The sequence below is a fragment of the Poromitra crassiceps genome (genome assembly GCF_964638095.1).
Source record: "Poromitra crassiceps genome assembly, chromosome: 8".
NCBI lineage: Eukaryota > Metazoa > Chordata > Actinopteri > Beryciformes > Melamphaidae > Poromitra > Poromitra crassiceps.
The window spans coordinates 37,897,871-37,913,460 of record NC_139629.1 but is presented as its reverse complement, the minus strand read 5'-3'; the positions used below and the strand labels follow the sequence as shown (position 1 = coordinate 37,913,460).

Below are 15,590 nucleotides of genomic sequence, written 5' to 3'. Positions count from 1 at the left end.
ATCCCTACAATAGCTATTCAGACAAGGTCTAGGATTTGATATCTTGATTGTCTGTTTGGATTAATTTGTCGTATTAAAATCAGTGAAAGTAACAGAGATCCCAGTCAAAATTAAATAACTCCCAAGAAATAAGGGAGGATTGGCAGCTGTGGGATTGATACATGTCTGGCAAATTGGTCCCATGAGGAAAGCTTTCAATCAAACCAAACCCCTTTTACATGTCACTGCGCATGGGCTAACACAAGAAGAGACAATCTCTGCCAAGAAGATACTTTATAGTATTTTTGAACACATACATTGTTTGATGGGCTATCAGTTGAGATCACCAGAAAAAAAAATCTGATACAGGCTGTTTCATTCAAGTGTTGGGACCAAGATGCAAGACTTCAACTGACTCAGTCATCACAGCGTTGATGATTATGAGAATTATGGATTGTCTTGACATTTTTCAGTGCATGGCGATGGTCTGTTTGTTTGTTGTGTGTCTCATGTTTTTGCTTTTTATGCCTATGCTGCAAAAGCAATCGCCCATTGTGGGACAAATAAAACTGAACCTTGAACTTGTATAATTAAGTTACTACAGTAGGGCAAATTGGATCAAGACTTTGACCTGATTTGAGTTCTCTTTTAAGCTAATCAGTAACACCGCAGCAATCAGGCGCATGTCCAAAAGTCCAAGAGACTGTCCAAGGTGATAAGCAGTGATGTAGAATCAAAAGGTGGATAAACTATGAGCTCCAACTGTGATTACCATCAGCATGAGCATTCACTTATGTAGCCTATTGTTCCTGAAGACACTATCCTCATATAGCCTCATTTACATTTGTTTGATAGTAGCCTACATGTTAACACAAAATCATTACAATTTGTGTCAACCTAAAAAGGGGGTAAAGTCTATTCTATAAATATAAAGGCAAGCAAACTGAGTTTAGGTATGTTTACTCTCCAATAGGTCAGTAGTTGACCTGGGCTAATCCATCTTGTGTAAAAGAGTGTAGTCATCTGTAGGTCAGCTGTTGACCTGGACGAATCCATCTCGTGTAAAAAAAAAGTGGTCATCTGTAGGTCAGCAGTTGACCTGGGCAAATGTCATGTAATTGCTCGACTGTGATGTCATCAGCCTCCTAGGGACATTAGGAAGCAGTGATGTGACATATTGATGACATCAGGCATCAGTGTCACGATACCGAGTGACATCATTAAGGAGCAATGGCTTCCCAAGCAGGGACATCTCAAACTGTAGCTGGATGTCACCACTGATGATGTCACAATATGATGATGTAATTATGTTAATTAAGTCATAGAGACTGATGATGCCATCAATATGTGACATCACTGATTACATCACTGCTCCCTAATGATGTAGTCACCTGTCACCTGTAGGTCAGGTGACTACTGATGATGTCATAGACATTGTGACATAATTGTGATGTCATCAGTGAGTGATGTTATCAGTCAAAGTTGAGCAATTGTGCACTGCGCATGCCAAAGAGCAGAGATGATGTCATAGGCACTGATGATACCTTATGATAATGAAGTCATAGAGACTGACATAACTGATTACCTGATGTGGTCACCTGTCACTTGTAGGTCAGCAGTTGACCTGGGCATCTTGTGCGAGTGATGTCACAGGATGGTATTCCCGCCCAACTGGAACGATGCCCGACTGGAACGCAATTGCTCGACTGTGATGTCATCAGGCAGTTGTGATGTCCTGTTGTAGCAGCAGGCAGCAGTGTTGTTAATGTGGAGGGCTCTTGGTGATGTTCAAAGGCAGCCCTGATGATGTCATAGACATTGTGATATCATCAGTGATGTCATCACTGACATCTTATTGATCATCATTATGATCTTATGAGATCACTGATGATGTCATAGGCACTGATGATGTCATAGGCATTGTGACTGTCACTCCACCAATTGTGGTTTTTGGTTACACTCATGCAATTGTGACATCACTGATATCATAGACATTGTGACATCATTGTGATATCATCAGTGATTGAGTGTTGATGTCATATGCATTGTGAGATCATCAGGCTTGAACCCCTGGTATTGCCGCTTGCGGCTATGTTTATTATTATTATTGTAGCTATGTTTATTATTATTATTGTAGCGTCATGCCGGCTATGAACTTGCAACACCACCTTAGCCGCTCAAGCTAAAGGCCTTCTCACTTCCATAGACCAGAACTGCATCGCGTCTTCAAGCGCCCAGCTCCAAGGCCGCGCCCCTTTTTAGGGGAAACCCACCATAGTAAATGACGGTACAAGAAGCCGAAACCACTTCAAACAAACTATTTAAAACGGTTTAATTTGATAGAGATATGCCGAAGAGTTGCTGTGTTGTTATAGTTTCACTAAAAAAAAAAAAAAAAAAAAAAAACTGGTCTGCGATAGGGTAGGCGACGGCGTGACACCGTCAATGTGGACGATGCATGTAACCTGGTGGAAACTGGATACAGCGTTCATATAAGGCAAGTACCTCGTGTCGATGTATCTTGCGCATTCTATGGCCGGCCGAGTTGAAATATATTGTCATGTCATGGTGTCTTTGGGTCATTTATAAAGGAAATTAATTCTGTTATTTTTCTATAGATGTTTTGGGTACTGCTATTTTACATTGAAGTCAACGCGAGTGGCTTGTGTTATCCCCCAAAAAGGGGCGCGGCCTTGACGCTTTGGATGTGCAGTTCTGGTCTATGATTGGAAGTTGGAAACCCTCATTTTTGCTTGCACCTGTGTTTATCCTGCCTTTTCGACACAAAATGGCCCACGTGAAAAGGGTCTATTTATACGAGGCTCAGCCGATCAATAAAGTTATTCTGATTCTGATTCGAAGCATTTTGGTAAATGGCATCACTGGGGGAAAACCCGATTGTGGTGTTTACATTAAAAAAAATGTGACAGTTCACATAACTTTAACACAACATGCATTATATATACTGTACATCAAACTCTTGGGCTACTTCTGCTCTCACTCAGAATGTCAAAACATAAATGATTTCATGTATAGTTTTTGAGAAATTAACGTTTGTTTGGCACAACTCATACAACTGCAGCGGGGTTCCGCATTTCTGGGGGATTGTGACGTCACGCTGATTCGTCCTCGTTATGCAAATCAAGATGCGCACGCGAGCGAGCTGCGGTGGGGCGCTGCAAAACTCCAGACTACGCATGCGTACAGCCTGCCTATCAGATGCGTGTAGAACAGTCTAGAAAGCAAGCCCCTCCTGTCATCCACTACACAGAGGAGGCGACCGAGTCGCCACGCCAGTCTCCAGTCATCTCAATGGCCGGACGCTGCAGGAAACAACCTCCCTTTCTCTACAGCAATCCTCCTGAATTGGAACCGTATTCAATAAAACATCCAATAATCTGGGATAGTACTATTTCGTACTGTGGTGGAAACGACTACACACCAAAACTAAAGTTCCTCTGCCCTGGATTATGATCTTGGAAACTGGACTATCAGGCTATAATCCACTGTCATTTCACACGCCTTGGAATAATGATGGAATTCAGATTAAACCCCCTCTCATGGAATATGCTGCTCCTGGCAGTCCACAGCTTTCAATAAAGAAAGAGATACCAAATGGGTGTAATACCAGCGTCAAAATGTGGATTAAATGTGATGTGGGGTGGTTGGGGATACAAGCTAGCGTTAGAACAGATTTGCACAAGAAGAAAGGCTTTGACTTCGACACTGCTGTAATGGGGAGGGTAACATGAAACCAGATAGGATCATGTCTTAATGTTTAAATTTCAGTGAGCAAACCGTTAGTATAAAGGCTACTCTGGGTTTAAAATGTATATTTTCTTGAACCTAAATTGGTTTGAATACAGGCTATGGCAGGGAAACGCTATTGCAAAGTTAGCTAGCCTTTTCTTTGTCTAACGCCATTTTGTGTGACTTTACAGCACTAACGTTGTCGTCAGCCATTTTGCCTTTTCTTTTCAAATGGACGAGTCTCTGAGGGCCACGACATAACACACTGGACGGCTGGGCTGTCATGATCAGGAGGCATTAGCGCTGAATGCGCTGCCGGGGGTGAAGTGAATGTATCTATTTGTAACGTTTGTAACATGACAAATATGATACATTGTGTCCGCCTGCTGAGCGTTATTTCCCTGCATTCGCAGTGCATTTCTCTTATCATCTCTGACCTAGTATATAGGCAGTACTCTGCTTTATGGTGAAATTAAAAGCTCCAATTGTGTAAAGTCCATTATGATATGCTTCATTATAATTGTCAGTAAATTAATGTTAGTCACCAGTAGCGAATCTTTGTAGCTATCTGTCACCTGGATGTTTAATCTAAAACAAACGCTGCATTGTAAACGTTTATTTGATGATAAAAGCCTACAAATAGGACATAAATACATAGATGTAAATTAATTTATTTGATCAGAGTCCAGCTGCATTTTTCCATTCCCCAGAATGGTTAACTGTGGTGCTCTTTCCCTTGTGTTCGTGGTCTTCGTCGTTCTGCTCCTCTTATGTAGTCCTCCTCCTCTTCATCCTACGCACACAAACACATCCAGTATGACATAACCTGGTAGATGACAGTAGGCCTATATATAACCCAGTTGCTGGCCTGCAATAGTCAGAATATCTGCAGACATAATTTCCTAGGACAGTCTACATCTTACAGTATGATAATATTAATACTATTGGGCAGTTGTCATCTTTTAACTTTGCTAAACGGATAGGTTTGCTCCAGGGGTGTTTTATCTGCAGAATGGATTTTACCCACTTATTAATTCTGACACAAACCTTAATGTCATAAATTCCTAGTGTAGATTAGTTTCAAACTGATTTAAGTATGGGGCCTTTTAAGGAAGGTCGTAAATTAATGCTTGGTTGAAAATAGGATATAATAATACATTACATTATGTCATTTAGCAGATGCTTTTGTCCAAAGCGACTTACAATATCACATTTTGTCAACAGTCGAGAAAACAACTATGCAACACAATCAATGACAGCGACGACATTTTGATTGACTCGAGTAGCACCTGAAAGTAGTTTGAGAAGGACTAAGTAACATGTAATATTAGTAAGTAGTTTGATTTTTTGATGATGATTTTAGTCTAGTTTTTAATATTAGCGGCCTTATGAGGATCACTGACTTGACGTCATCATTTAGCCACCTTTGTATTTGCCACTACTGCTTTATGTTTTGGTGGAAAAACGACTCAAAATCAGGCTAACTCAATATAAGAAGTGGCTCCGTCTTTTGAATCATAGAAAACTGTGACCTGAATCTGTCTTGGGGGTCTTAAACATTTTCCACCTGCGGATACACATTTGAGAAGTTCAGTAGCCTCATCTTGTGACCCAGTCTAAACACATGGATATTGTGGCCCAGTTTGGGGGCCCAGCGGGACAGAAAGTGCTGTACGTGGGCCTTGTGCGTGTGCAGCTGGGTGCTGACTAGTCTCACGTGGTCAGACCCACCGTCGACGTCAGCAAGCTTCCATCTACGGCTGGCTACTGCGAGACTAGGAGCTCACCTGTGAGGACTTGGCATCCAGCAGGTCCTTGGTGGGGAGCAGACAGCTGGCCTCACCCAGGAAACACAGGAGGACGTGGAGCACGTCGGCCCAGCGGCCCACAGTCAGCATGAGGACCATCAAACCCCCCAGACGCACCCCCACCGTGTTGAGCACCGCCTGGCCACTGGGCCGCCGGTGCTGCTCCTCTGCCAGGAGAACCAGAGATGGAACGGTCACCAGAGAAGAGAGTCAAGACACATACGTAGCTTTGGTTACTGGTTTCATTACTCTTGAATGTAGAGAAGAATTGCACAGTTGCTGTCAATTGTAATGCAAAGTTACAGACAGTAACTGAGTTGGTATGATAGGCCTATGGTAGCTGAGATAACCCTATGTGAAACCGTGCTCTTAAAATGAAGGAACATTTGGAGGTGTTGTTATTGATAGGTTATTATGCATTGATTTTCTTAGTCTGTCCCACTTGAGCCAATTTGGGTCCCACGTGGCCCGTGAACTAAAATGAGTTTGACAGCCCCTAGCTACCCGTGATGCCTGCTACAGTGTCTAGGGCAGTGGTTCTCCAAGTGGGATCTGGGGATTCCAGGGGGTCCCCAGCAAAAAGAGTAATCATTTATTTTCACTATAAATCCATCCATATGTAGCGCAATGTCAGAATGTATGACTATTTGGTCATGGGTTTCATACACTTTCTTTAATAAAACATCAAAGCAAAAAATCTTATCAGATGGGGGCCCTGGAACAACATCTTATCAAATGGGGGCCGTGGTGTAATTTGTGTCAGTTTAGGGGTCCTTGACATGATAAAGTTTGAGAACCACTGGACTAGGACAAGTTAGACGGGGCATTGCATTTCCTAATGATGGAGAAATCAGGATACTTGAATAAATGTTGATAGACACAGGATGTTTAGAGTCAAGATCGGTGCTGCGTCTATGTGCCTACAGTCCGTAATGCCGATAGCGTGTCGGGGGACCGGCTGGGGCTAACCTCTCGCAGCCCCCATGCCTAAACCTAACCTCCCCCACCCCCCATGCCTAAACCTAACCTCCCGCAGACCCTAACCGTAAACCTAACCTCTCCCACCCCCCACGCCTAAACCTAACCTCCCCCAGACCCTAACCCTAACCTCTCCCACCCCCCACGCTTAAACCTAACCTCCCCCAGACCCTAACCCTAAACCTAACCTCTCCCACCCCCCACGCCTAAACCTAACGTTGGCATTGCGGGCTGCGGCATTGCGGGTGGTCGGCATAGCAGGTGGACGCCGCCCTGCCCATGGGTCAATTATATCAAATATCTGTGAGCAGTGTACCAAAACCTCATCATAAGCGATGAGTTTCCTGTAGCCCATAGTGTCGCCTGTCTCACCCTGCATGTACACCACCAGCAGTGTGTAGCAGATAGTCAACGGTGTCCAGAACCTGAGGGCCTCTGTCGCAGAGAGGAAGTGCTGGTTGATGATGGACACAGCAGCTAGCACAGCCACCGAGAAGGTGAGGAACAGGGCTCTGCACAACATGGGCAGCAGCGAGCGGCCCGAGGCTAGCAGGCCGATGCAGACGCCGCAGTAGCGCTGCGAGCTGTGGAGCTTGTACAGAGCCAGCACATGGTGCAGCAGGCGTGTGGCCTGCCTGGACAGCAGCCAGCTGAGCAACGTTGCCAGGAGCAGGCATAGCCAACGCCGCGGCGCCCCCTCATGGAGGAAGTGCAGGCTGCAGCTCAGGGCACAGCCCAGAGAGAACTGGCACTGGACCAGCAGCTGCTGCAGAAAGCGCCCGGACTCCTGGGGTTTGGGTGGAGCAGGAAGGGGATAGAGGGGATTGTTACACCGTATTTGGTGACCTATCAGAGTCTGTGACCTGCCTTTGGTTGCTTAGGTTTAGGCACTAAAAGAGTGAGATGGTTTCACCTGGTATCCAGCCCCTATGAATCTCAGTAGGGGGCGGGGCTGGTTAGAGATGGTTGGGATTATAGGGTAAGAATATCAGGGCAGGTCACATAATCTGATGGGCCACCAGTTAGGCCTACGATTTAAGCAAAAACACTTTACAATAAGGTAATTAAGAGTAATGTGTCTAGTAATCATTCTACTAATGGTGTTCATGTTAACTAAATATTAAATAGGCTACATTATTTAATTTGTTAGTTATTGTTATTTGTTAGTTAATGGTTAGGGTTAAAAGTACACCACCAATTTTCAATTTTGTAACATAATCTCACACATATCCGAAAAGTGTAAACCCTTTTGCAGACAATAATTTAGTTTGACAGTTATTGAGAATTGATTTGAGTGAAGTTGTGGACCAGTGATTGAATTTGTGCATGAATGACATCACTGGTCCACAACTTTACTCAATGCAACTCTCGACAACTGTCAAACTAAATGATTGTCTGCAAAGCGGTTTACACTTTTCGGATATGTGTGAGATTCTGTGCAAAATAAATCAGCATTGAAAATCGGTGGAGTGTCCCTTTAACAAGCATTAACGAAGGGGTAATTATTGCTTATTAAGCATAGCATTAACTAACCGTTAATAAATGTACCCTTATTGTAAAGTGATAACCCGTCATCTGTGACCACCGAAATGTGTGAGCGCATATTGTGCTTGTTGCTGCTACAGTAGCTACAGTGTGGTCACATATTCTGACAGCTGGTGAAATCATCACAATCAGCTTTATTGGCCAAGTATGTCAACTTACAAGGAATGTGACTCCGGTATACGTTGCTCTCAATGTACTCACACAGGAAAAAAAGAAAAGGTATGCAATGCATACAAGCTAAAACAACAGAGGACAGCGATCAAAGGTACATAAAGCAAGTTAACTGCTATTTACATTGTATACAATAAGTGTGATGTAGGGTGGCCGTTATAAGTATCTAGGAGAAAAAATAATAGTCACAATAATTGTATACCTATACAGTCTAAGTATATGTAAACCACACTGGGTTGTAAACAAGGCTATAAGTCAGATGTTGCACAGTTGTTGAGTTAGTGAGACACAGCTTTGGGACAGTTATTACACAGTTATTGCACAGTTAACATGTCTCACCTTAGAGGTGTGTGTGTGTGTGTGTCAGGGGGGTTATGTCTATGAGGTAGGTGCAACAGGTAAAGTGATACAAGTGTACAGCGAAGTGTTCGATTGAAGTGGTGAAGTGACTGGTTTAAGTGTTCATCAGAGTCAAGTGATGGCCTGTGGGAAGAAACTGTTCGTATGTCTGGTTGACAGACATACGAACCAGAGGGAGGAGTTCGAACAAATCGATTCTTTCCCCCATAAGAATCAGTGCGGCACACATTTCGGTGGTCACAGATTCCGGCGTAACACCTGGGAGAACTGAGTTGAGTCAAATTGAGAAGTAGAAGCAACGTGAGATCAGGAGATACTGTATGTAGAGATGAGCCTGTTGTTAGTTGCTTACTGGTCCAGCTGTAGCCCAAGCAGAGACAGCCCGAAGAGAAAACTCTAGTACCACGAGGGAGGCCACGCGGGAGCCCACTACAGCCAGCAGCCCCGTCAAAAACACAAACTGGAGCCACCCACCCAGGCCACTGTGATGTGTGGCTGTCCTCTGGCTCCATGTGTCTTTACTGCTGCTGTCAGCACTCCAGCTGGGGGTTAAGGGAAAGAGGAAGACAGTGACAAATTAAACTGTAAAGGATCTGAATAAAACTTGAAATGTTAACACAAATAAACATCAAAATCATCTTCATGTATGTATCAAAATCCATTTCCTCACCTCTCAGCTTCTAAGAATAAGTGTACTCTCATCAGGTTACATAGCACAGAGATCCCACATGCGCCTACCAGACCTGCAGGTCAGATAACATTTGCATCACTAACAATTAGGGATGCCCATATTGGATTTTTCTGCCGATATCCGATTTCCCCCCCCCCCACACCTAATTTCAGAACATTCTGTAGTTGATTTAACACATGATTATACCTACTCTTATGGTGATGGCCCACTGGCTAATGCAGAAATAAATGCAATGGTTTTCAAAATGGACAAAAATAAGAAAACTACTTCAACTTAGGTTATGTAAAATATGCCATACTTTTTTTTATTTACGTAACATTTTATTTCAAACAAAACTGTAAGATTCATCCTACTTAAACAGGCTGGGATGATGCAGCATTTAGTCAAACATCAAACATTTGGACATAACAAAAGCATCATTTTATCTGCAGAATTTTTTGTTTCGGGCCGATGTTGATATTTCATTTGAACGATTTTCTCAGCCGATGCCGATCTCATCGTGCATCCCTACTAACAATAACACACTTCAGACACTCCTACAGTTGAGAAATAGCCTGCTGTATAACTGGGAGCCTAGGTCATTATAAATGTTGTAGTCCAAACTGCAGAGAAAGGAACAGAGCGTGAACTTACCTTGAAGTAAACTATCCAGTGGACTTGAACTTACCTTGAAGTAAACTATCCAGTGGACTTGAACTTACCTTGAAGTAAACTATCCAGTGGACTTGAACTTACCTTGAAGTAAACTATCCAGTGGACTTGAACTTACCTTGAAGTAAACTATCCAGTGGACTTGAACTTACCTTGAAGTAAACTATCCAGTGGACTTGAACTTACCTTGAAGTAAACTATCCAGTGGACTTGAACTTACCTTGAAGTAAACTATCCAGTGGACTTGAACTTACCTTGAAGTAAACTATCCAGTGGACTTGCATCCAAACTGAGCCACTCCGGTAAAGCAGGAACAAAGGACAAAATGAAAGATAACATTGTACTACCTCTGGCTTTTTCAACAACAACAAAAAGTCTATTCAACTTAAATGTTACACGGTTATAGCAATAAATTGTGCCATCGCACAATCAATACACATATTTCCTGATTATTCCAAATCGGTTTCCAATAGTGCAGTATTTATCAGCTCTTTCGCTGTTTATTTCCGTTGGCTTAGCATTGAGCTTCGCCCTCTCTGAAGCCTGCTCTGTGCCCTGTACCAAAGTTCAGTGTAGCCGAGGTCCTCAGCAGCCCTGAGTCATAACAATATGGAGGATATTGCGCCATAGCGCCAAGACATTGCACCCTAAAATGATGGGAGATATCTGTTGTGCTCTCTAGCAGTCCACAAGCTAGAACCTTTTCTTTTAATAGGACCTTCCCAGCCCTTGTACATTTCTTGAAAGGAGGGTTCCCATGGGTTCTTGAAAGCCTTGAAAATAGACATAGACATGGGTCATTTTGTGCAATAGAAATTAAAGTTATTTTTTTATTTTTTTTACTTAAATGTGTAACAGCACAGTTGAGAAGTGTTCACATATATAAGCCTCTCTTTTTAATGGCTGTCTGAGCTAGCACTTGTCACTAGGGAATAAATGACAAAAAAAAACTTCATAATCAGTGCAATTTTACTTTATTGCATTTTTACATTGTGACAAACTGAAGCAGTAAAACCCTTACAAAGACTTAACAAAGGTACAGAAATGACACAAATACAAAGTAATCCTCCATATCACACCACTGTAAACTGTGAATGATTATTACCTCCGCCAATGAGGCAATGTTTTCAACCACATCTGTGTGTTTGTCTGTCCGTCCGTCTGTTGGCAGGATATCTCAAAAAGTTGGCCACGGATTTTCGGAAGAGGGTAAGTGAAAGTAACTAGTAACGTAACTAATTACTTTTGATACCAAGTAATCAGTAAAGTAATTGTATTCATTTTAAGGAGTGATCAGTAATCAGTAACTAATTACATTTCCTGAGTAACTTGCCCAACACTGCTTATACTGTATGTGGAAAACTTAGCAGCTAGTGTTATTGTTGTTCTGTCTATTCTAACAAATACCTTGAAGCCCACAGCGCAGTGGTGTGGCCATTCAGCCGTATGGCACTTTAGGCCTCAACAATACAGCTAATACCCCTACCCTAACCCACCCACATATTCCCAGCCACACCCCTATCCAGCCCTCATACCCCAACACTCTATGACCTTACTATCCTTAGCTATGGACCCTAATCCCTAGCCCCACCCACTTTATTAAACATCCATGAGTGAGTGAGTTGAGTGAGTGAGTGAGTGTCAGTATCCTGACTTTGGCATCTTCTGCCCCCTTCCCCCCGGACTGGCCTGCTGCCAGCGCCGTGGGAAAAAGTTGGCCATTGATTTTTTGCAAACAGACTTCCAGCATTCTGTGAGCAATACATTAAATCATCACAATCAACGCAAATCTGTCACAATCACATTCTTTAGTCATTTCTGACATTGTGCTTTTAGGAATCATCAAACCAGATTGATGAAAAAGTGTAAAATACTCCTTAAATCAAGTAGCGGAATGGAATGCTGCAATCAGCCATCATTTTATTGTAATGCTTTCCAAATGTGGCATTCTCCTCTGGACTGAAGTGGTTCTGCCAGTCGCCGACCTCCCCTGTCCAAACACAAACACAGGACTTTAGGCTCCCTCACGCTCACGCAATCTCTACATCAGTGTTGGGCAAGTTACTGAAAATTTGGAATTAGTTACAGTTACTAGTGACTTGTATCAAAAAGGACTTTAATTACTTTACAAATTACTGCATAATAAAAGTAATTAGTTACAAGGGAAAGTAACTTTTGCAGTACTTTTAAAAGTCAGCTTCAATTGTCTGCACACATTATTTTAGTATTTCTGTGGCACAGTGTGGGACAAGCCAAACTGTAAAATTGTATCTACCATTGTACCTGCATGGGATACTTGAACATTTGCTTATTGGGGAGGCTTATAGTCTACTCAAGGTTATTAGCCACTGGGGCTTATAGCCTAGTCAAGGTCATTAGCCTCTGGGGCTTATAGCCTACTCAAGTTCATTAGCCTCTGGGGCTTATAGCCTACTCAAGGTCATTAGCCTCTGGGGCTTATAGCCTACTCAAGGTCATTAGCCTCTGGGGCTTATAGCCTACTCAAGGTCATTAGCCTCTGGGGCTTATAGCCTACTCAAGGTCATTAGACTCTGGGGCTTATAGCCTACTCAAGGTCATTAGCCTCTGGGGCTTATAGCCTACTCAAGGTCATTAGCCTCTGGGGCTTATAGCCTACTCAAGGTCATTAGACTCTGGGGCTTATAGCCTACTCAAGGTCATTAGCCTCTGGGGCTCTGGCATGTGGAAAGTTTTTGCCGGGCAGGGAGGTGGTGTCTCTCCCTGGACTAGGACTGATGTTCAGAAACTGGATAATAAGTTGTCCGCTCTTTTCACGTCCTAAAGTAACAGCTAGCCCATTTAAATTTCAGTAACTGTATTGAACTACTACATTTTTACAAAGTAATTAGTTACTGTAGGTTACTAGTTACTGCAAAAAGTAGTTTAATTACAGTAATTACCCAACAATGCCACACACACACACACACCTTTTCTTAAGAACTCTGATGCCTGCCGATTGAAGATGGTGTCTGGTATGCAGGAGTAGTTGCACATGGGGTTTTCCCGCATGGCAGCGAATGTTGTCATCTGCACGATGTCGCTGCACATCTCTTGAGTTACCTGCTGACCGAGGTAGTCAGCGATTCGATGGATCTCCCTCTCAGGATTCTGAAAAAGATTGCAATATTATAATCTATATTACCAATTGATTCCTGTGTTGATATTTGCAGTCAGCCTGTTTCGCCAGAATGAAATGTCACCATTGCCCATTTCTGCAATCGATACGTAGAATATGAACATTTCTCAACCAAAATACGTTGCATATCACGTTTCCATATATGTGTATATCAATGTTATACAGGTCATAGAGTCTGCTGTTAAAAGAGTGCGGTGGCCAGTAAGGGTGATGTGGCCGGGGTGGATGGAGGGCATAAACACTGTTACACCAGAGAGCCGTGTTCATTTCACAGGGTTTGCAAAGTCTACATTTAAACAGTGAGTCACATTTAACATATTCGATATTTTTGCATTCTATCGTCTTTTCGACACTCGACAGGTCTGGGCTTCTTGTGTAGCCCGGGTGAAGCTATGCAAGCCAGGCTGGGATTAGCGTCAAGTAGATTTCACTTGGTGGAACTTGTTTAGGATTGGAGGTTGGCGTTAGCTTTTCAAGTTAGCCTGGCTTAATTTAGCTGCATTGATGGAATAGCTCCCATTTTGCTTGTGTCTTCTCTCATCTGTCAAGCACTATTTACCTCCTTTATGTCCTCATAGAAAAGGTAGAGAATTTGCTTCTTTTCCTTCTCCCTCCAGAAGCCTTGGACATGGTCATACCAAGAACCCCAGCCCACTGCACACAAAAACAAGATAAATGTTTGAAAAAAGATGAACTTATCTGTTGTAATACAAGTATCCAAGTATCTACGAACAATACCCACCCTGCCCTCTCATGAATTTGTCCAGGTACTGAGACCAGGGCCCAGGCTCTGGATGAACCAGATTCATCTGGTCGAAATGAAAGTATGACACCACATTGTCTTTGGGATTGCGTGCTAGATAGATCACCTGCAAAGACATGCACAAATAACATTTATTAGTAGTATTATTATTATTATGAGTATTATTATAAAGAAAATAGTGTTCCTCTCGGTGGTAGAATGGTAAAAAAAAATATATTATTTACAAATTGTATTTTGGTTTGTTTGTTTTTTGCAAACAAAAAAGCATACATTTATGTTTTATTCCCCCCTATAAGACCATATCCTCATATAAATTATTAATGCTATGAACTGGTTGTGCTAGTGCTGCTAACTAGGTTCCTCAGCATTACTTTTCAGTCAATAACACATGATTCTCCTACTTATCCAATATATGTTGTGGAAAAAGCAACTGTAACCATCATAATAATTGTGTAATATCATAGCCAGTGTATTTGCTGTCACCTTGCATCTTGCCTCCCAGAATGTGTTAGGAATGAGCTGGATGGGAAGATGAGTCTTGATGACACGGGGAGGCTCCATCTGCTCCAGCTTTGTGATCCCTGCAGACAGCAAGGTAGACTACATTCAAATTTCAACCACTTAATGTGTCCCCCTTAATCCAGGTCAAGACAGCCTTCGGTCTGCCTCGTGGTCTCCTCCTGGAACACCTCCCTAGGGAGGTGAAGGTGACCATGGTGGCATCCTTAGATGAAATATACAAATGTGAGTTTCCTGCTGTGTGTACTCATACTGACCGGACAAAATAGGATTGGGGCTGGTCATCTCCAGGAAAGGCATGCGGACATGAGTGGGAGCACGTCTGGCTCTCATAGCATCTCCACGGTTCAAAATCAAATCCACAATCTCCTGGATCCATGTGGTTCCTAGAAGAAAGGGCAGAGCTGTGCTGCTAGTGCTGCTGGAACACTTAGAAAGCTCCATCCTAACCCTGTTGTGTTACTGTATTTATATTTTTATTTACTCTTATGGATACGTTGGCTTTTAGATGATTGTATGGGCAAATTTTAGAGGTGAAAACCTCTAAAGCAGTAATCAGCCTATAGTCAATACATAATTGAGTTCCTCTGTAAATGCACATAGGGAGCCAGTGGAAAGGATGAGTGGTGCCAGAGTAGTGGGCAGTTATTTTGATAGTGAGTCCAACACGGTGGTGATACACCTGCGATCGATGCATAACTTCATGGTTTTTTACATGGAATGTTTAACTGGGTGAGACAGTGATCTGAGATGGATGGAGGACATGAGAGGATTGATCAATTGGAAACAGCAATGCCATGTGCCAGGAGACAGGACCACAGGTCAAGAGTGTGGCTTTGATTGTGAGTTGTCCTGTGAGGGAATATGTGAAGTTGAAGTCCCCTAGTATTACATCTTCAGTGAACTCATCAATAAAACCTGCTGATTTTGGGGGTCTGTAACTTCAGTGTGACAGAAGAACATTTGAAAAGTGTAGTGAAAATAGAGGGCAGTCCTCCTCCCCATTAGGCCTGCACGATATGAGGAAAATCTGCGATATGCGATAACATTGTTCAATATAGCGATGACGATACGACTTGCGATAAATAAACAAATATTAAAGTATGGAGATTAGCTATACAGGTCCTATGTCTTTCTGATTGAATAATGCTAACATAGACCCCAAACATAGCCTGTGCCCACTGAATAAAGAAATTAAATACACACTGACTCTAGCTG

At 42.7% G+C, this 15,590-nt stretch overlaps 1 protein-coding gene across 1 annotated transcript; it reads right to left on the bottom strand.

Moving 5' to 3' along the window:
* Positions 1–4,444: 4,444 nt before the first annotated feature.
* On the bottom strand, positions 4,445–14,414 carry tmem82 (transmembrane protein 82; the record flags this gene model as incomplete). The annotated part of the gene is made up of 10 exons (XM_083641205.1): positions 4,445–4,522; positions 5,517–5,704; positions 6,888–7,302; positions 8,944–9,133; positions 9,262–9,334; positions 10,188–10,317; positions 12,904–13,062; positions 13,650–13,744; positions 13,833–13,959; positions 14,337–14,414. 10 exons carry the CDS (start codon positions 14,412–14,414, stop codon positions 4,445–4,447), a joined length of 1,533 nt encoding a protein of 510 aa, XP_083497331.1.
* Between the last annotated feature and the right edge of the window lie 1,176 nt (positions 14,415–15,590).